General features: G+C 34.3%; 1 protein-coding gene across 1 annotated transcript; it reads left to right on the top strand.

Annotated features, from left to right (window-relative positions):
* The first annotated feature begins 5110 nt into the window (after positions 1-5110).
* LOC137387860 (oncoprotein-induced transcript 3 protein-like) lies at positions 5111-11522 on the top strand. Its single transcript, XM_068074375.1, has 6 exons — positions 5111-5171; positions 5346-5441; positions 6135-6251; positions 8352-8481; positions 9579-9737; positions 11138-11522. Exons 1-6 carry the CDS (start codon positions 5123-5125, stop codon positions 11253-11255), a joined length of 669 nt encoding a protein of 222 aa, XP_067930476.1. The 5' UTR covers positions 5111-5122; the 3' UTR covers positions 11256-11522.
* The last annotated feature ends 11442 nt before the right edge of the window (positions 11523-22964 follow it).

The following is a 22964-nucleotide window of genomic DNA, read 5'->3' as shown; positions in this document are numbered from 1 at the left end:
AGAACTAGTAAATTTTTTAGAAAAATTTAGGTGGGAGAGTGTAAAGTTTGCAAAAGCACGAAATCTACAAAAATAAACCAGTTCTTAAGATGTATACGTACAGCACTTATTATCGCTTGCCATAAAAAATGACTGTAGAACAACTTGATTGACCTGTTTACAAAGACAATAAAACAGCTGCCTTTTCTCACGAGTCGCCAAACATTTAATGAGTTTTCCAAGCCTTTACACTTGCCATGGTGGTCGTTCAATAAACATTTTTTACTCATTTCACCTATAAACTGTCATCAGACATTATTTTGAAAGAACTACACAAAAGACTGTCTGACACCTGGCTCGATCAAGTCAGTTGCGTGTGTGCCATTGACAAACAAACATTATTCTAACGATATTACGGACAAGAAACTTATATGTATATTCTGGAGTATGGCAGAGGTATGTTTTGTGTTTACTTGTCTTTTATCTCATATTTTTGGTTATAACATTTGATATCACGTAATTTACGTAACATTTTCTGATTCAGACAGCAATTTTGCTTTAAAGATTGTGAATCAATTTGTTTTTTAAAAACCTTTCAGGTTTCACGGTCGGTTGGAAATAAAGTCACAGTCAACAAAGATCTAACCACCGTTGTACTTTGGGAAGTACTCTAAATACAAATATACACACACGCATGATAAATAACTTCTAAAGTTCAAAGAACTTTATAATCACATTATAGTACATGAATGGCTATGGTCTATACTCAGCCTCACTTCGTGTGCATGTCTGCATGTTTGGCATAACATATTGAAAGAAAACATTAAAAAAAAGATAGTTATGACAATGCTATAAGCAGCATTTGTAAACTTCTGTGACTGACTATGAGATTCAGGTACCCGATAGCTCAGGAGTTAATTGAGCCAATAGTCTCTAAGTTGACAGACAAGTGAGTGAGAGTGTCTAGTAAAATATTCTTTTGTTAGTTTATCTTTGTTTTTAGAGTTGGCCACTTGCCAAAAGTACTGCATAGAAATATGCTAACCACTCAACAAGTATCTTTTAAAGTAAGTTTGAAAAGTATTAACCATTTTGATCTCAGGTAAATTTTGTGGTAAGCTGCTACGGAATGAGTAGCATAAAATTTGAAAGTTAAAAAACTTTAAAACAGTCTTTGACAATCTTTTTATATCGTGTATGTGCTTATTAGTAAAATCTAAATTATACCAATTTAAGTGTGTAATAAAGGAATGTTCTAGTAAATATAACTTCTCTACAGAACTGGTAGAACTGGAAACTGAACCAAAGGGTTTCGATAAGGAAGCAAATTTTTTATTGAAAATGGCACTTGTGTTTTTATCTATGATATATAAACTTTGTCTGTGTTTTTTGAGCTAATAAAAGGTAGAAAATTGTAAAAAAATATATAAGTTGTAAAAAAATTTTTAGTAAAATTTTGGAACATTCATAGCAATTAAACTAGATATAGATCACAACTGTTTGCTCATAAAATTTACATGAGCGCCTAAAGATATATTACCTTTTAAATATACCCGTACAAATTTGATTGGTCAATTTGTTTATGGCTTGAGTTGAATGATTAGTAAATTTGCCCAAATATTTTTTGTTTTGGTAGTTTTTTATGATTATAGAAGTTGTTTTGTCCATTTTTATAATTACTTTGTTTCATTGCATCAGTTTTCTAATATTTTCAGCTCATGATTGATTACCTCAATATCTTTTTTAATGTCTAATTCATTAAAAAAACTTTGTATCATGGACATAGAATTGGTACTAGTTAGTTTGTAAGCTGTACCAGATGGTGAATATACATGTACAGTATATTGAAAACCAAGAATCGACCCTTGGTGGTCACCACGAGCTCTAGCAGATAACTGTGACCTTTCTAACGTTGTACGCAATTTCTAAATTATTTAAATTGATATTTTAAATTGTTTAAGTTTTAATTTGTCTAAAACAGTTTTAAATAAAAAACTGTATTTTTTTAGGTCCGAGAAATACTATACAATAGACAATGGTGGAAAAGGTTTAATATGGTTTACAGCTAAGAAATGATTATATTGGTCTGGCGTCTGCAAACATTCAGATTCTCATTAGTTCACGCATTCAACTGAGCATTAGTTGTAGCTATGTTGGAATTGCTCTTCGCTAAAATATGAATAAAGAATTTTAAATCCTCATGCGCTGTTTGTTTCAGTGGTGGTATTAAAGACATCTGCTTTCCTTAGTGAAGTGTTTGTCAGAATCTTAAAAATGAACTTGCAGAAAATGTTAGTAGATTTTATCAGAGATTATTGGTACTTTTCTATCATGAGTCTGTGTCGGTCATGAGTCAGTTAAAATAAACGCACTTTCACTCAGATCAAGCGAAAGTGCTTTTATGATGTCTATAGTTGCAAAGAGACTGAAAGAACAGAGACGCGTACCGCTGCAACTTTAATGGGCGATAGCCATTATCAACTATCACAATGACAACAACTGGCGACAACATTTCATACTTAATTTTCTTCTGAGCATTTTAGTTTTGTCAATTTTAATTTTAAAACAATCTGGCAGTCAAATCACCTCAAACATCAAAAACAATCACAAATAATTGAACAATCTCAAAACTTTCTAACAAAATCTACCAAAGATTTTGTGTAAGTTCAGTTTTAACGCCTACTATCATCATAACTGTGAAGACTCCTGTGATTACCTTTACAGTGAGTGCTGTAGCCTGAACACCAGAGATAGCGGTAGTAGATCAATGTGTAGCTCAGTAGATGAGTTGAAAAACATTAATAGAAGTCTAGATTTATTTAAGCAAATAAAGGGTATTAAATCGATAAAATCAATTGTAAAACACAACTCGCTTTTCTAACTTTCTAGGTTTTTAATTATCTCTTTTTTATCTTATTTTGAGAGAGAGAGAGAGAGGGAGAGAGAGAGGGAGAGGGAGAGGGAGAGGGAGAGGGAGAGGGAGAGAGAGAGGGAGGGAGGGAGGGAGGGAGAGAGAGAGAGAGAGGGAGAGGGAGAGAGGGAGAGAGGGAGAGAGGGAGAAAGGGAAAGGGAGAGGGAGAGAGGGAGAGGGAGGGAGAGGGAGAGGGAGAGGGAGAGGGAGAGGGAGAGGGAGAGGGAGAGGGAGAGGGAGAGGGAGAGGGAGAGGGAGAGGGAGAGGGAGAGAGAGAGAGGGAGAGGGGGAGGGGAGAGGGAGAGGGAAAGGGGGAGAGGGAGAGGGAGAGGGAGAGGGGGAGAGGGAGAGGGGGGAGAGGGAGAGGGAGAGAGGGAGAGAGAGAGGGAGAGAGGATTTCATATTCTTATTCTAAAAACCTCATAATTTATCAGTTGCTGATTTAAATTCTAAAACTGTGAAAAAATCACATATATTTTAAATTTATAAATAGGAGCCATTGGGAAAATATGAGAGACATAAGTACGCTAAGAAACAGGAGAACTGATGAACAAGTTAATCTGAAAACCTGTTGTAAAAATAATAGATTATTTGTATAACAATTATTAAAAAATAAAAATTTTACAAAAATAAAAATTTATATTTTAATAATACCATAATATTTTTATTATTACATCTCTCTCAATTATTCATTTATTTGCAGGATTTATTTCTAATATTTACAATTAAATATGCATATGTATGCGTGTACGTGTACGTATTCGTGTACGTATGCGTAAATGTACATGTATACATGTACGTATATGTACTCAATGCACATGCATTTTGATGTTATTTTTAATGCTATTTAAAAGTTTATATATTATAGCTTAGTTGCTGTTAATACTTAAAACAATAAATGACTACTCACACTATTTAGATAAATAATATACATTTGTGAATTTTTTTAAATCCGCGAATCAGAATTGTTTGAGCTTTTCGTTCAAACAGAAATTAGACTTGTTGCTCTGATGTTAGTTGCACTCTTATAGGAGTTTATGATTCCTCCAATCAGTTTTTTCGTGCAATAATATTATTCTCAAATTGTTGCACTAACCTTACTACTAACACTAGACTGAACAAGTAATGCATGTAAACTATATTTTAGATTGTAGCGGTACACAAAAATAAATTTGACAGTAATCAATGCAAACAAAGCAAAGAAGCATTCATGTATAACATACACATAACTAGAACTTGAAGCAGTCAGCCAGAAGAGAGTTAAACTCGTGGTAAGCAGGAGTACACGGAGCCTATGATGTCGGAACTGACAGTCTAGAACATTCCACAGACACTGTGATAGCAACCAGTCAGACCATCAGTCTTGTAGACAAAGTCATTTGCGCTACTGCACCGCTGGACTGTCAGGGGATATGCAGCCTCCTATGAGTACCTGTGGCTGCAACGCAAAGAACCTCAGTCGAAATCCATTATTAGTCTTTGGCTAATCCGTATATGTATATGCACATGTATATGCACATGTATATGTCAGTATATATGTACATGTATATTTATGTGTATATATGTGGCCAGTCACATAGTCCTGTTATTATATTGAATTCTGAACTCGCGACTTAGCTCAGATTCAGTACTTGTCAAGTATCCAAGTTACATGAGCCGTATTATTTTTCAAACCATGTTGTAGGCTTCTCGCAATCTATTACTAGAGTTGACACACAAGTAATTGTCTACACCAATTATTTTGTTGGGGAGACAACTCTGCACTACATAATTAACCTAATTCTTTGATTCACATTAAACAAAGTAACTTACAAAGACTCTACCTACTGTAGTTCTTGTTCTACTATGATTAAATTACAAAGAAAGGTACGGTGATGGGGCTCATTCTCAACAGCCTGCGGTAATTTAAGGCTTAATATCGGGTCAGATATGATTAATCGACAGCTGTACAACAAAACTTAGACATTGTTTAATAATATATGTACATATTATATGCACAATTAACCAGTCTTTAGTCTCTACATGTTTTCCTTATTCTGTTGGGTCTAATGCGAAAAGCCAGAATTTCACATAACAAACATTTCTTGTCACTCACAGTTACGCAACGCTCCAGTCAGCCAGCAGAATTGAGCAAGCGTCATGCCAGCTGCCAAAATTCAAGCATGCAAATTAGTATAAAAGCAGCATGTCATCTTTGCTTTGTCACTACTGGTTTGATCTTCACCCATCAACATGAACACCTTTACCAATCTAGTAACTGTTTTGGTACTGCTTGGGGCAGGTGAGTCCGAAATCTTTTTTTCAAGTTTCTGAATAACATAATTGGTAAAATAAGGCGTTGAAGTGAGTATGGTGTCCACTATTTCCTATGAACTACGTACAACAATTTGTAGAAAGTTACCGATAATATAAGAATTGCTTTTAAAAAGGAACTCAGCAGCTGTGTTTGTTGCAGTGAACTTGTCTATGCAAGGTGCTCTTCGAGATAGGAGAGAGGCAGGTGTTGCCAAAATCATGAAAGCAATCTCGGGTTTGCATTCCTCTAGCACAAGTAAGTGAGCTCATGGAAGTAGTAGTAGTAATAGTACTTAGTAACACCAATAGCAACAGTAACAGTGTTAGTATCAGTACCAGTTGTGGTATTAACAGTAGTTTTAGTAATAGTAGCCGTAATAATGGTGGTAGGAGTAGCAGTAGTAGTATTAGTAGTAACAGTAGCAGTAGTAGCAGTAATAATAGTTGTGGTAATAGCAGTAGTGAATAATAGTAGTAGGAGTAATAGTAGTAGTAATAGTAGTAGCAGTAGTAATAATAGTAATTATAGTAATAGTAACAGTAATAGTAGTAGTAGTAATAGTAGTAGTAGTAATAGTAGTAGTAATAGTATTAGCAGTAGTAGTAATCATAGTAATAGTAGCAGTAATAGTAGTAATAGTAGCAGTAATAGTAGTAGTAGTAGTGGTAGTAGTAGTAACAGCAGTAGTAATAGTAATAGTATTAGTAGTAGTAGTAGTAATCATAGTAATAGTAGCAGTAATAGTAGTAATAGTAGCAGTAATAGTAGTAGTACTAGTAGTAGTAGTAGTAGCGGTAGTGATAGTAATAGTAGTAATAGTAATAGTAGTAGTAATAGTAGTAGTAATAGTAGTTTATATTAAACTTTTATCCAAAAGTGTTTAGGCATTGAAATTGTTGTATGGCAGTATTTCTAATTAAAATGAACGTGTAAAATTTATTCATGAAGGCCTTCGGAGCAAGCGAGAAATCGATCAGGATCTGGCAGGCATCTTAAGAAGAGTTGTTTCTGAGCTCTTCTCAGAATGCTTTGATGTGCAGACAACCGAGGATCCATTGCCTGAAGGTAAGAACCCAGCATTTCAACGTATCTGTGTTAGTTGTATAATCGATTCTCACATATTCTTTATTCTCCAGTGATAAGCTCCTTGTTTTTTCACATAGCGAAGTCAGTAAAAACAGTAGATATTTACATAATTTTGAGAAATATATAAAATTCTATAAATCAGTTACCACTTTGAAGCCTGGTTCCAAGATAATTCGGGAACTTGTTTCTCACCCGATTCTTTGCCTGCATAAACCCTGTTGGGTAATATCACTTAGTTTTTTTTGCACTTTCTGTTTACATAGAGTATGGAATTTTTATTGCTTTGTGCGTAATCTGTTCTCAGTATAACTCCAAAGTTTTAAGTTGACTGGATTATTAATTTTGAAATTTTGAGAATTGAAAATGGCTGGGACCACAACCTTCGTTTCCATTGACACACTGATTGAAGTTCTTGGTAAGGAAGAACCATAACAGACAAAGCTAGAAAGCTTCTTCTCCGCAGCAACAAGAGCTTTACGCTAAACTATTTGTTTTTCCATTCATAACAAATATTCACCAACTATCAGACTCGGTGTACAGCAATCATTATGTCTCTTCAGTTACCTCTAGGGCATCACTGCTTTGAAAATGTGAAAAAAACGGTATTTGGTTTAAAAGAGCATGTGCTATTCTAAGAACTTTTATAGCCAATGGAAAGTTGTAAATACTGTCTAGTACCAGGGGCTGATTTGTATACTAGAGGCGTCCAAGTGTTAAGCACTGCACTGATGCCTCTTATCAAACAAAATTAAATGGCTGCCTTTTTCCTTCACAGTCAATTTGTATAATAATAGCATAATATTTTACTCACACAGATTAATGGATATAGGGTAATTAAAATATCCATTACAAAATTTTTCACGCTCATCTGAAGGGCATTAAAGAAAGCTATTCCCATGACCAAATGAGCGGAGCAAATGTTTAAGAGTTCTATGATAAATGCATGTGCACACAACTCACGAAAATTATTCATCAACAACGTCGCAAACCCTTGTAACGAAATCTCATCAACAAATTTAACCATTTTTCTGGAGTCGTTTAAGTATAATAATGATACAAAACTGATATAAACCTATTTAAATATATTACCAAGTCTTTGAAAAGTGTTGACAGTATTTTAAAACTTACCAATCTGAACGGATTATACACAAATAAACAGATTAATTTGGCTGAAAATCGTTATTAAAACTTGCCAAGCCTTACTTTTATCAAAATTAAGACTGGCAATTGAAACGCCAAGTGACAGAGAATAAAACCATTAAGTCGTGTGCAATTCACGAAAAAATAACGTGCACATTTCACCAGTCTATAGCATTGTCAAATTGCCCAAGGTTTCTGTAATTAATGTAGAAGTACTGAAATATAATCGTTTCTTTTTTCCCGATTTCAAAGTAACTGACATTTTAGACACTTTTGAGTACTTTGGTATTCTAACTGATGTCCAACGCAGTGAAAGTAAAGGAAATGACGATGATATTTTTTTCTAACGAATCTTATGAGATTATTACAATATTTAATTATAAGTTTGGATGACTATTGAAGTGTTATAGTCACACTAACAACATCGATGATGGGCAGTATGATACTGTTATTATTTTTTCTAAACAGTTTTGTTAAATAGATTTTCTAAAAATCTATATAAATATCACAACTTCTTGATATTGTTAGCTATGACGTTTTGAAATGTAAAAAAATTGTGCATTGGTTTTATATTATTACTGTATTACTATATTAATAATATTGGTTATTCTAATAATATCAGTGCATTTTACTTCTAATATTGCATTTCTCCTATTGCAGGGGAGAGATATAAACATATAATCCTTTCCTTTCATTATTGCTGTTTGTTGTACATAATAACACCCACAGCCAGTACATTACAGCTACCATTGCAATTATTCTATTGCACTGCAGTGCCATTTGGCTGCTAATATTGCATTTCTCAACCATCAGTACCCTTTCTTTTTTCCAATATCACTTTGGTCGTGGGCTGTATGACAGGGGAATTTCTAGTGTTTAGCATTGATTATGAATACCTCTCAGTTCCATAAACAGTTGATAAAACAGCATGCTTGTTAGGTCCCTGCAGCTCTCCCAATACAGTTAATCTGACGGGATCATGGCGGCTAGATAATGAAGGGTCAGACATACAGCCTGACGGGGAGTACAACTGCGATGCCTACCTGTTTGACAACACACAGTGGTTCAGGTAGGATATAGAACAAACTTCATGACCTTTTAATGTATGTGTAGAGTCTGGTTTAATTACAGATCCAATTTTAATGTATCTGTGATTCAATTTAATTTTAGTTAAATACTGTAACTGCAGTTCAATACAGTACCTGCAGTTCAATACAGTACCTGCAGTTCAATTCAGTAACTGCAGTTCAATACAGTACCTGCAGTTCAATACAGTACCTGCAGTTCAATTCAGTAACTGCAGTTCAATGCTGTAACTATTCTTTGTTTATTTAAAATATTGAGAGATGAGTGATTGCAGAATAACAAGTTCAGACCGGTTAATAGAAAATTGATGACCTGACTCAGATGTTATCTGACAACTTACTAAGTCTTGTTAATAGCTCTATTAGTTTATGGCAGTACATTTATTACATGTACAGGTTGACAGTCATGCTATTGACAGCTGGCACAGCTGTCCTCTACTTGGCCTGTCTTGACTAACTGTTGTTTTTGCGGAGTTGTCCCCCGCCGAGTGGGCGAGCAACAACACAAGTTGTGTGGCTCACCCGCGCGACGGGGGACAACTCCGCAAAAACAACAGTTTGTCAAGACAGGCTATCCTCTACTGAGTCAATGTAGGAAAGTTTAACTCAGCTAGCTCTTACTATTAGTACTACCAATAATACTCCTACTATTACTACTACTACTATTACTACTACTATTACTACTACTACTACTATTTCTACTACTATTACTACTACTATCACTACTACTACCACTACTATTAATACTACTACTAATACTACTACTACTACTATTACTACTACTGTTACTACTACTAATATTACTACTACTTCAACTACTACTACTATTACTCCTACTGTTACTACTACTACTCCTACTACTATTACTACTACTACTACCATTACTACTACTACTACTACTACTACTACTACTACTACTACTACTACTACTACTACTACTACTGTTATCACTACATTACCACTATGTAAATACTAATTTTTTTATTATGATAAGAAATTACTCTGAACTGTATAAAAATAAACTGTATTCAATTTTTATCATTTAAAAGTTACCTAATTGCCTTTCCTGTTTTTACTGAAGAATTACTGGCGATGGTGGAAATCGAATTCGAGATTCCTGTTCTCCTGCCTACTCCTGTGGAAGTCACGGTGGAATCTGGACAGATGCCGATATGCCGACTGATGTAGGAGAGACCCTTCAGGTAGAGCTCTATGGCTCCTGGTCAGGTGACTGCTCCTGGTAAGAACTTACTCGTATTCAATAATAGGCCATACAGTTACTAGTTAGTCATCCTATTTAGCCATTATTAAGTAAACTGACCCGTAAATAACAGTCAACCAGTAAAATGAGAGAGTCGCTGATGTTATTGAACCAATCATATAAAAAAATGAGAATAAAAACCTAAATGCATAAAAGCCATAATGTTAGATGTGTGACAGCTTTTATCAGTTCACTTTAGCTTGCTGACATTTTAGTGATTGCACATTTTCTGTTTATTAGCACTCGTATGTTGGCAGTCAGTGCCATTAGATATAATGTACTGCAGGCGTAATAACTATGTGCACAATTATTCTTAAATGTGGAAAGGTGGTTGAGTGATGCAGATGCTTGGCTGTAAATCTAAATAACTGGATTCGATACCCGTGCAGTGCAACTTTTTTTCTAACCCTCAGTGCATGCCTGTCTTCGGATAGACAGACGAACGAACGGACAGGGCTCTTATTATAGTAAAGATTGCTGTCAAACCATTGCTTATTTCATGTGTTATGGATTGTCTACAAGTAGTCCAAAAACCATTAATTTTTTTTGTCATCAACACTAATAATTTTGAGCAGAGCAAAATAAACAAATTTTTCGTTACAAATCATGTGAATAAGTATGTCATGTCTACTTCTGTTGTTTGCTTGGAAAAACTAGACTAAAAGAATGGCCTAAAGTAAATCATCCTTGAGCTGGTGTCATCAATCAACAAGACCGACCAGAATAAACAATAGTCCAACCACCAAAATTTAAAAAAACAAAGGATCAAGTTTAGTTGATTATGGAACGACTGACCACACCTCTCAACCTAACTCAAGAATAGCTGAGGCAACCCAAAGCCTTGCTACTATCATTATTTTGAAAGTATTTTTATCTAAATTAGTCTTTTTATTTTTCTGGTCTCTCAGGATATTTTACACAATTATAGTTATATTATATTATAGTTATATTATATTATAGTTATATTATATTATAGTTATATGATATTATAGTTATATTATAGTAATATTATATTATAGTTATATTATATTATAGTTATATTAGACTAATGAATGATTATATTTGGAAACATTCAGTAAAAAACCTGTTTTGCACTTACTCTATGTTACTAGACAGTTTTTATGCAGGTATGCTTAGCAAATAAATATGTTTCAAACTCAATTCAAATTTACTTCTAACTTCAAATTTAAATAAATTTAATTCGGATTCAAGTTTGAATTTAAGCAAATTCAAAATTGTTTAAAAATAAACTTCAATTCAAACATGCTCTAGCTGACTGGTCATAAGGGTGTCTATCACACGAGTTGAGGTTTTATTTAAACCAATGTACAAAGACTAATCCTGCAGTTAGACTGAGGTTCTTTGCGTTGCACCTACAGGTACCCATTTGAGGCTGCGTATCCCCTGACAGTCCAGCGGTGCACTAGTGCAGGTGATTTTGTCTACAAGATTGATGGTCTAACTGGTTGCTATCACAGCGTCTGTGGAATGTTCTAGACCGTCAGTTCCGGCATCATAGGCTCCGTGTACTCCTGCTTACCAGGAGTTTAACTCTCTTCTGGCTGACTGCTTCAAGTTCTAGTTATGTTTATGTTATACATTAATGCTTTTTTATTTTGTTTGCATTGATTACTGTCAAATTTATTTTTGTGTACTGCTACAATCTAAAATATAGTTGACATGCATTACTTGTTCAGTCTAGTGTTAGTAGTAAGGTTAGTGCAGCAATTTGAGAGTAATATTATTGCAGGAAGAAATATATTGGAGGAATCATAACTACCTATAAGAGTGCAAATAACATCAAAGTAACAGATCTGCTTTCTATTTGAACGAAAATATCAAACAATTTTGAGTCGCTGATTCAAAAAACCTACAAAATATATATTATTTATCTAAATAATGTGAGTAGTCATTTATTGTTTTATGCATCAACAGCAACAAGACTATAGTTTGTGCAACAAATAAAAATAACATTAAATAGCATTAAAATAGCAATAACAAGACAAAAATATTTATCTACACTCTATGAGTAGTTGTTTATTGTTCTATTCACTAACAACAACCGAACTACAATTCACAGAACTGATAACAGCAATGAAAATTGTGAGTAGCAAAACAGCAAACACAAGCTTACAACTAGCATGAGAAAAAGCATTTGTGGTCTGATCACTTCAGCAGTCGTGAATCACTGTGTAAGTGTAATACAAACAATGTCAAATTATAGAAGACAAATATATATATCATAATATAACAATAATGTGTCTAAATATTCATCATGTTTAGTGGAACAGACAGGTTTCTTGGTATGAGCTACGTCTTTGGTGCGGCTGACAGATATCGATCAGTAGACAGATATAAAAATATGCCGAAAGTCAGTTTCCTGTTTGTCATTCAAGTTATGAGTTGAGTCAGTTCTTCTCTTTTACGAGTTTAGGTACAGAGACTTCGCATTGTGATAGCTCCTTCACACTTCAGAGGCCTGAAGCTAGTTCTGAGTAGAAAACTCCATATAACATTGAAGTTCGGAGGCTATGTGCGTTGAAGTACTGAGTCTTTGGGTGTTTAGGGTTTCATTATGCAGGGGAGTTTAATTAAACAGGTGTGTGTGGTAAGCTCTGTCACACGTGTATATCTATATAAATCTCAGTGCGCCCTTTTGCATTTTTGTTAAAACTTACCTGCAAAGTTAGATATTTACTAAAATCTTTACTAAGACAATACCTGCAGTTCAGGCCAGATACCTGCAGTTCAGGCCAGCTTAACAATCGTTATACCATAACAGTCAACAGTGCTAGTTATTAACCACAAACAAGCGTTTCAAGCATGAGTATCTTAACCAATGTAATGACTATTTGCCCAATGAATCTATTCTGTGTGATTTAAGGGTTAAGTTTGCCTCTAGATCTGGAGGTTCTGAGATCAAATCCTGTGCTGTGCAGATTTTCCGTTTCTAGATTTTAATTGCTATAACTGGACACAGGGTTTAACAAAGAGAGACAAACACTTAGATTTATATAAATAGATAATTCATTGTACGATGAAGAGCAAATATCATTCAACATAACATTCCTATGGTATACATTGTAGTTCTCGTGTCAGAGGCATTGTTAGGTGCCTGTGGATCTATCACCACGCAATTAAAACCGATTAGAGTATTAGATTATCAGATTAGAGAAGATTATCGATCGAGTATGCAATTAGATCAAACATTTCAACCAGCTGTGTGTGTGCGTGCGCGCATGTGGCGTGCACGTGGGCATGCGTGTGTGCGTGTGTGCGTGCGTTTATTTTCATCAACAGAAACAATACAGAAAAATAAACTGCATATTAGTAAATATATCAGGTTAAATACAAATTAGTGAGAAAATGAAAAAAAAAATTATAGCAAAATTCACTCAACTTGAGCATGAAATAATGGTGATAGAGCCATAGGTGCACTGTAACCCAGCTAATGTCGCCGCAAGCCCCAAAAAAGCCAACAGCAGCAGAAACAAAGGCAGGCCTCAGCCCACCCCAGTCAGAGAGAAAGGAGATAGCATTTTACTTGTTTTTTAAAGTCAAATTTGTTTACAATTTTCTTCAATCTGTCAGGTAGGTTATTCCAATAAAAGGTTGTTTGATATTGAATAGTTTTTTGCCCAGCACTAGATGTAAATAAGGGAATATGAAGACTTAGAAGAGAGTGACGAGTGCTATCAGAGTGTGGTGGTCCCCCATTCCCAGATAAATGAAAAACAGTATAACCCCTTAGCAGCAGCTTTAACGTATACAACTTATCTATTGGTAAAATATTAGTTTGAGTAAACAATTCTTTTGATGAATGGTCAAAGGGTTTATGACATATAATACATACTAGCTTTTTCTGAAAGACTTTAATTTTATTTAAAACTATGTCAGGTGAATTGCCCCAAGATTCGAGGCAGTAAATAAGTTTAGAATTCACTAAGGAGTTACATAATGAAATCATTATTTCTCGTGGGAAGTACTTTGATAACCTATAGAACAGTCTAACCACTGGGCGAAGGTCCTTTAGTATGTTAAATATATGAGTAGACCAATTCAGATTATTATCAAGCCAAATATCTAGGATTTTAAAATGATCCATCTGGTTTAATATGTTATTTCCTATTTGCAGAGAGTGCATTTCTAAATTAAATTTGTTCTGCGGATTTTTCATAAGCACATAATTAGTTTTCTCAGTTTTCTAAGTTGTGATAACTGCCTTTGGACTTGTAGCCTTTTCTCAAGGAACTATCAATTTTATTGTCGCTTATATGTTTCTTTGACTTTGCATCATACCATCCATATCCAGTCAGAAGGTAGTGTGATAATACTTCATACCCAACCCAAACAATACCTCAGTATACTACACTCTGCCTAGAGAGACACCTTCAATTTGCCGCAATGAGCTCACTGGATGTCACATAGCCTTGCTCATAGTAGTAATGAGCCTGTCTGTAGTTTTTTAATTGTACTCTAGAGTAATAGCAAATTGGGAATGAGTTATTTAGATGTAGAAGTGCTTTGTTTAATATTCAAATACAATTTATACTGAGTGATATCATCTATTCAGCTGATCCGAGTCAGTTAATAACTTTGCTACCATACAATAACTAAGTAATACACCAAGATTATGTGATGTAAAAGAAACAGAGCAGCCTACACAAAAATATATTACTATTGGAAGCCTCCAGCCTAACCTAATCTCGTCCTTTTTTTTGCTTATTCATGTAGGGGTCACCAACGCAAACAGCGTATTTTGCACAAAATATACTGTGACCATTTGCTCATGAGATTTTTTACTGGAACAATTGTGGCTGGATGTCATTCCTAACACCTTTGGTGGTCCTTCTGTGATTTGAACCACTTACCTATTGATTAAATGCTAGTGCAGTAACCACTGAACCACAGCTGCTCTCTTACCTAACCTTATCCTCTTCAGTAAATTGTAACTACGTGAGTAATGCCATGGAGAGTCTATCAATATTTACATATCTGGTGTCCTGTTATTGATGCTTAACAATCTGTATTAGAGCCAGCAGCTGACATCATCACGACTTACCTCCTGTTTTTTTAAATGTTTTACTGATGTCACCTTAAGTGTCTTTATTCTCAATGACCATAATTACTGCAGTTCTATCAGAAAGTCAAATAAACAAGCTTTCGTTGAATCAAGTATTCACTAAATATATATATGAGTATAAAAATATTAGTTTTGTAATTTGATTTTAATTAATTTGAGAAAATTGTAACAAAATAGTTATATGTTTGCTTACCGGAAGTAATTCGTGTCACAGCTAGAGTTATGGCTAAAACTGAAGGCCTCTTGAACTTCATCATAAATATTTACCCTGATGGACTGTGTCAATTATACAAATAGCTGTCAAAAAATAACTTATACGGCTCTACTTAGACGGCTATCAAAGGCAAAGTTTATTCGATTAAAAATTAAACATGGTTGAGATCTATCAGGTGTGTAAGTGTTTTGTAACTTGCTAGATTAACTCTAAATAACTGACAACAGGAATTGTTGAGAAACTTAAAACTTCCGCTTTTGAAATTTAACTTTTAAATTTCAATCTAGAAGGGGCCTTCTAATATTTTAGAAATTATGAGTTATCTTATCTTATCTTATCTTAGTCAATCAACCTTAGTTAATGCAAATGTAGCTAATGGGCAATATTGAACACAAACGCCTTGTAACTCCATTGCACTATGATTGAACGTGCTTGTTTTTTTTTAATTTCTTTGCCAGTTAAATTTTAAAATGAAATACCATTCTAAAATGACAACCTATTGAGTTGGTAACTGCAGCTCATATAATTGGACTACTGTAAAGAATTTGCCACGAACCTTTGAGTACTCCACAATAAACTAACCACTTATTCGTGTAGAAAGGTATATTATATTTATATATGAATATATCAAAATACAGTTAACGTGTGTGCAATAAACAACTGCATATAACAAAGCTCTCTGTGCTCTGCTGGCTAACGATTGTCTCGCCTCGAATACACTATTTGGAAAAGCTTTGGGTCTTCCTTTAGCTCTTGGGACTGGATGGCCATCTTCTGCCGCCCTGGCAGCTAGTCCGGTATCTGTGTTGATGGCTCAGTGGCTGACCGATTTGTTTTTTACCAATTGACAGCTAGCCGGTTGTACTTCCGGCCTGCCCGGAATTTTTTTTTGGTTTGGCATCTCTTTTTTTTTGTTCAGTAGCGCTATTGCCCGAGCGCTTTTCGGCCCGACTGGGCTGTTCTTTTATCAACCGGCTGGCTGTGTAAGACATACTCGGCTCTGGGTTCTACCGCCCACATTTATAACAATGATAGTACAAAGCTATAAAGCTGTCTACTAATATTGTATATATATACAATATTATATATATACAATATTATATATATGATATTATATATATACAATATTATATATATACAAACATGTATAAAAGTTATACTTACACACATTAGTAAAAAGAGTGCTCAATGTTTTGAGTAAAAACGGCTGATATAAAACTATGAGTACTAAAAAACTACAAGTTTTGGTAAAACATTTTATTACTTAAAGTTTCGTGCATTAGGCTTGCACTCTTCAGATATAATGTTAAAAATAAATATTCCACTAGCAGTATTGTTGTATAAAAGCTGAAAGCCAGAGTCTTAAGTAATACTGTTTCTTAGCAGGTATTTACAGGCATGACGACAACTGGATAGCATTTCGTTGCGCTTATTTAAGGTGGCTAATTGAGGCTTGCATCTTATGTAATACTTCTCCCATATACAGAGTTCGCATTTCTTAGTGGTAGGGCTATAAGATCTTGCAGTTTTTAAGATTGACCATTTGATGTTGTGGTCTAGTCCACTATCCTTTAGTTGCCACATATATATATATATTTACTTAGCACTGTGGCATTCCTTTTTGATGTATGGTTGAAGGAAGCCTTATGGTTTTTATATCTAGTCTTGAAAGTATTTTGTGTCAAGCCGACGTATGTCTCTTTTGTTCCGTTGTTGGTGGTGACTGATGCTTGGTATATGACAACTGGTGGTATATGTATGTTGGTGAAAGGCTATAGTGTTGCACAAGTAATAAAAAAGTGTTTGAACAGAAAATTAATTTTTAATCAGCATATAAAACATTTTAGCTTTTAAATAAAGCTATTTGTTTCTTTCTGTGTGCGCTGTAAGTTGAAGTTAAGTTTATGCTATATCTATATATATATTTCTCAAAGTCCATATATCTGTCTGTTGGAAATCCGGCTATAGCTATTATTAAACAGCTGAGCTGGACAACAATGCAGACAACAATGCAGAGTGGTAAGTCATGGCTTACCGTCATTGAAAGCCTAACCTTATTAACTAGCTTAGTGGAGTTTTCCATTGGCAATATGCCAGGCCACTAGCTTGAAAGGTACAGTTGTTTGACAAAGTTTTAAAACCTTTACAGTTGTCTTTATTTTTCTCTTAATTTATTTCAACTACCCGATACACTTTTCTCATGATATGTAGTTTGAAAGTTATAATGGCAAATGTTGTAATATGTTAAATACAAATCAATTTTCTGTCCAAAGACTCTTCTATTACACTGGCAACGCCGGGTGGCACAGCTAGTTATTAATATAATAAAGTTACTATGTATTATACAATTTTATTACTTTTACCTCAAGCCTTAGACCCCAAAGAGAACATAACTCTGAAAGAGCAATGAACACAAGTGCATGACTGGCTGTAAACGCTGTCGATGCCTGTATCAGCTTTTTTTTTCGGAATCCATCTAAAATCAAATGTTACACATTACAGCGCAGTCAACAAATCAAATGCCTCGACAACCAAAGGCTTCATGCTTAATTCAACCTTGGAAGGCAGCTAGTATACACATATTTATAGCATTTTGGGTAAGTCTAGGCACATGTTTTTTTTCTTACACTGGCTTGAAGATTGACAAGTATAATAAGTATGTTCATAATTGTTTCATAGTATGACAAGGTAGTTTTGTGACAGCAATTAGTGGCCCTAATAGCAAAACTGGTGTTTTCGAGTTCAATGCCAATGCAAAGTGGTATTTCATTCTTAACATCAGCTAGAGCTGCAAGCTTGTGTATTTTATTGCTCTAACTGGACATACGACAGACCAACCAACAAATGAAACCTTAGATTTTTATATATATACAGATAGATAATTGTATATATACCTCATAATTAGTTGATCAAGTACTGGCTGTCGAGACATATTTTTTTATTTACTAGCCAAAATTTATAATCCATGCGAGATACAAAAACAAATAGCAAGTGTAAACACAAGTTGTCTCCCCTTTGCGATGCTAAAAGCAATAGTTTTATAAAACTTGGAGAATCTAGTCAAACTTTTTCCGCTTTGTTATTCATTTCACTTTGAACTGATTGGGCAACATGAACTGTAACATATTAGTTTATTTCTATGCGTTATGAGGCTGAAAGTCTATCATTAACTGCATATTACAAATGTTTGTCACTCTCTGCACATATTATAGGGTCAAAACTGTAAACAAATAAGGAAAGATAACTTGAAACTGGAAGCTGGATAACTTCAACTCTACTTGAGTGTTGCTAAATGGTCTTTAGTTGTGACTCCTATTATTGTATAATAAGCTGCAATGCTATAATAAGGATTGCAGATGGGAGTCTGACTGGTGTCAACATTCTGAGTTGACGCAAGTTCACCCTGTAATGTAAAATTATATCAACTACGATATTGAACAGCAAGGTAAAATTTGTCAGTTTGATTGAAAAGTTGACAAAATAGGTAAAACCTGCATAAAACCCGGTAAAACCATTGTTAGCTTTGAACTCACATAGTGGTGTACCAGTTATGGGACAACTCAATTCCTAGCAGTAAAGTTAAATAAAAGTTATAGGAAGTCAGCTGTAAGCCCTTTTAACTTGAGACCCCCAAGTTTTTTATTTTCTTAAATATGGAAAATATTATATTAAAAGTTTAGTATGTCGAGCTCTTAACAAAATCAATCTACAAGCATATAATCATAAATTAAATTTAATTAATTAAAAAATGGTGAACTTGCTAAAAAATTTTCAGTTACTTGTTAGTATAGGAGTGGTAAATAATTTATGTAGGAAAAGTTTATTAGTTTAGCGTTCCTAGAGTTTATGTCGAGTCAAATTGGCCTAATCCGTGCTGACCGATGATAGTTGCCGGCATTGAGTCATAAGCTAAGGTTTTGCTTAACTCATAGCGTTACGTTTCTCTAGCTTCTGTAGAAGGCAGCCAGATTTAAATTACTACTCTTAATTATTAAGTTGTCCATTGCTAAGGGATTATTTACCAGAGATTACAGGTTAGTTGCATACGCCATTTTATTTTATTATACCATGTTATATTGTTTATTGGCACATTTCAGTTGATGTTTAGTACTTTTACTTTCTATTATACTGTAACTTTTCATATTTTATTGCATTCATATTTATTATACTTAGCAAGTTGGTATAAAAATGGTACTGAAATGTTATTTCAGGTTTCATGGTAGGCCTATACTTGATGAAGGTTGTGAACTGCACTGCCAGTGAAATCGTCTCTCTTGAAATCTTGAGTGAATTCATTATTTAGAGTTTCCAACAAACTCTACAACTTATATACATACATGTAGATAACCGCATCATAAATCTATATTTCAAAACCGAGCAATAAGGAATTTTAAAAGAGATTATCTCTCTAGCTTTTGTGATTTAGTAAACTTTCATATATTAAACTTCAAACAAAAATATAAGCAATAATTATGCAAAACCAATCGAAATAAAAAAAAACTTTTACCATAACAGCAGCAGGCATCGTCTTAAAAAGAATTACAGATGAAGTTCAATCTCAGAGACTGACAGCTCGGCATAGGATTCTATGATACAGCAAAACTTTTATAAATAAGCTCATGGATTAAAACGAGAAAAAGAAATTGACAACTTTATAAATATGTGTCTCCACAAGAGGGGAATGATGAGCGGATGTTAGCAGTTTCTGATGAAAAGATTTTTTGCAGATTAGGGTCAAGCCATATCTGCACTGACTCATTATTGGAACTAAGACTAGGCTTTACCGTTTAATAAAACTGCTAGTTTTATTGGTAAAACTATGGATTTCTATTTGTTTTATTATCATCAAAATAAAAAATTTTGTTTATATTTTGTGGAGTGCACTACTACAGGGCACCTTAAAGCTAATTGGTTCATTGTGTTGAATTTGATGTTGTTATGGATAAATAAATATAAAATTTATTATCAAGATAGAGCTTACTATATACGTGGTTACTAAATTTACTAGCAGTTACTGGCATTTACTAGCCAGTAATTGAGCTTAGTGTAGAGCTCATCTTTCTGCTGTGTGAATGAGGAGAAGTTTTTTAAGATAATAATTCCTGCTCTTTTGTGATGGGGTCGTGATGGGGTCAGCTATAAAGTGGTAAAGCAAGCTAACGGTTTCTGCTCGTTGAACTTTTGTAAATGGCCAATTTCAAAGTTCTGCATCGCATGTTTTCATTATACTAAAACTTTAAAAATCCAATCTTTACTATAATAAGGGCTCTGTCCGTCAGTCTATTTGTCCAAAAACAATCAGGGAGAAGGAATGTCGATCACAAGAATCAAACCATGATATTCAGATTCTCAGGCTAGCATCCTGCCATCTGCACTGCTCAACCACCTTTTGTCATCTACCAATAATTGAGCACATACATAGTTAGTACATATGACGATCTCTCACGGCAGCATCAGAGGCGTGAGAGACAAATGACGATCTGCCACTTGTGGTGTCTCTTGTAACGGCAAACATACTAGTTATACTGGTAGAACTCTCATGTCATTTATAGTTCTGGGTAGTCAGCTGTTGGGAAGTATACTGGAGGTTGTATCTATTGAAGTGAGTTTTGAATGACTATTGTTGTTTCAGATCTGTTTCTGATTATTTTATCCTAATTGGATAAGAATACAATGTGTCGATTCTCATCTTGGAGAATTTTAGTGAGTAAAGCTACCCTACGATTTTGAATTTGCTTGAATAGGGTTAGGAGAGCTAACTGTTCATGGGCTTCGGTGATACTGTCACAACTTTTCATACTGTTCACAAACCGAACAGCTCTCCTCTGTACGCCTTCGATTGAGTTTATCATAGCTTTGTTGGTAGGGCCCCATATTGTATCAAGCTGATGTATGTGAGCAGCTGACTGTTTTTGTGTACAGAACCTAGCTTATATTTGATTACCCAAGATTTTACTGGCTTTCTCAGTTTTTAAGGCAATGGGTTGATTGAGGTGCAGATCTTGTTGCAGAATGACACCTAGATATTTGGTGTTTTCTACTCATGAGACGAGCCAAGCTTGTATTGTAACTGAGAGTTAGGGTTTGGTCCTAAAGACATGGCACTTTGCCAAATTAAAATGCATTTTCCAACATTGGGATTACCTTTCTACTGCACTTATATTCTCCCGGAAAGTAATCATTTATTCTTCATTATTAACTTCTTCGTATAGTAAGGTGTCATCAGCATATAAGCTGACTCTACAGTTGCCAGCAGCTAGTAAATCATTAATATGCAAAAAAGAGGGTCAGCCCTATAGCACCAAGCAAGCCCTGTAGCACACCAGATGATACTGTACGTGAATTTGAATAATCACCCCTCAGTATGACACATCGTGTTCGATCCTAGAAAAAATATTGTATCCATTTGGTCAGAATGAAATTTAAATCAAGTATCTGTCTGTTTTTCTAATATGAAACCAAGTCAGTTTGTCACAAGCCTTTTTCAAGTCGAATTTCAATGCATGACTAATTTTGTGTGATTTAGTGAGATCATGAAACGTTGCGCAAAGTTGTGTTTCGCATGACGGTCCTTTCCTAAAACGATGTTGGCGATTGCGTAGTACACTATCAAGTTTCTTGTTGAGGCTATGAAACACTATATAGTCTAATATTTTGCATGGTATGGAGGTTAGTGAGATAGGCCTGTAGTTAGATATACAGGTTGTGTTTTCACCTTTACGGGTGGGTGTAACATTTGCTGATTTCTACTGTTTCGGAAGGCGCCCACACACAAGTGAGGCATGGAATACTTGGCCTAAGCATGCAGCAGTACTAGGTGTGTCTATGATAAGATCTGGTTTTCTGATGCCGTCTGGACTGGGAGACTTGCTATTGCCCAGTAACGTTATCAGTTTTACCATTCCACTGCCAGTTAGTCAATTCAGTTAGTCATAGTTATAAATCATGATCCAATTGTGTGTTTAAATTATTAATAGAAAAACATTTCTATTTGTGAAATGGAATTATTGCCAATAAAGTACTATATATATATATATATATATATATATATATATATATATATATATATATATATATATATATATATATATATAATATATATATATATATATATATATATATCTATATATATATATATATAGTATATATATTATTATATATATATACTATATATAATAATATATAATATGTATATATAATAATATATACTATATATACTATAATATATATCTATATATTATATATATATATATCTATATATAATATATATATATATAATAGCTAAAAAAGAATACTAATTTGGGTTTCAACTAGCTGATAAGCAACTTGGGATGAGCAAAGCAAGAAAGCAATTGGTTAGCAGCCCTCCAGGGTTCATCAGTTTCAGCTCTATAATAACAGGTTTTCAACTCATTTCAACTTACGTGATATGAACAAATCGCATACAGCCTCTACCGATTACTTTAAAAATATCATTGCTACCTGCTTTAACAATTTTCCACCCAATATCCATTCACTTAACAGAGGAAGGCTTTTTAAACGCCGAAGCATTTATTTGAAGCATCTCAATGGCTAACTGGAGATCTTTTTTGTTTTATGTATGGCATAATTTGGAAAAAATTTGTTTGAGTTGAAATTATTGCTAATCTATATATCTCAGTGTTTGTCGCTTAACATCCGTGCGTCCAGTTGTAGCGATAAAGTTTTAGGATTGAAAAACCCACTTCAAACTGAATTTGAACTCAGATTTACCTGGTCTGCAGACAGTTGTGCTAAACCACTGGTCCAAGACGCATATGCAATGGAATAATTGTGGCATCATATTCATTACATCGGTTAAAATACCCATGACGACATTGTGTGACACGTAATGTAAGCCAAGCCAGCTTCATGCCTCTTATTATAGTAA

The sequence above is a fragment of the Watersipora subatra genome, chromosome 2 (assembly GCF_963576615.1).
Source record: "Watersipora subatra chromosome 2, tzWatSuba1.1, whole genome shotgun sequence".
Classification (NCBI taxonomy): Eukaryota; Metazoa; Bryozoa; class Gymnolaemata; order Cheilostomatida; family Watersiporidae; genus Watersipora; species Watersipora subatra.
The sequence above is the reverse complement of the archived record's forward strand: the minus strand, read 5'-3'. Positions and strand labels throughout refer to the sequence as shown.

Coding starts and splice junctions, on each gene's coding strand:
- LOC137387860 (XM_068074375.1), top strand. CDS start 5,123: ATGAACACCTTTACCAATCTAGTAACTGTTTTGGTACTGCTTGGGGCA. Junction 6,252..8,351: donor CGAGGATCCATTGCCTGAAG/GTAAGAACCCAG, acceptor CATGCTTGTTAG/GTCCCTGCAGCTCTCCCAAT. Junction 8,482..9,578: donor GACAACACACAGTGGTTCAG/GTAGGATATAGA, acceptor TTTTTACTGAAG/AATTACTGGCGATGGTGGAA.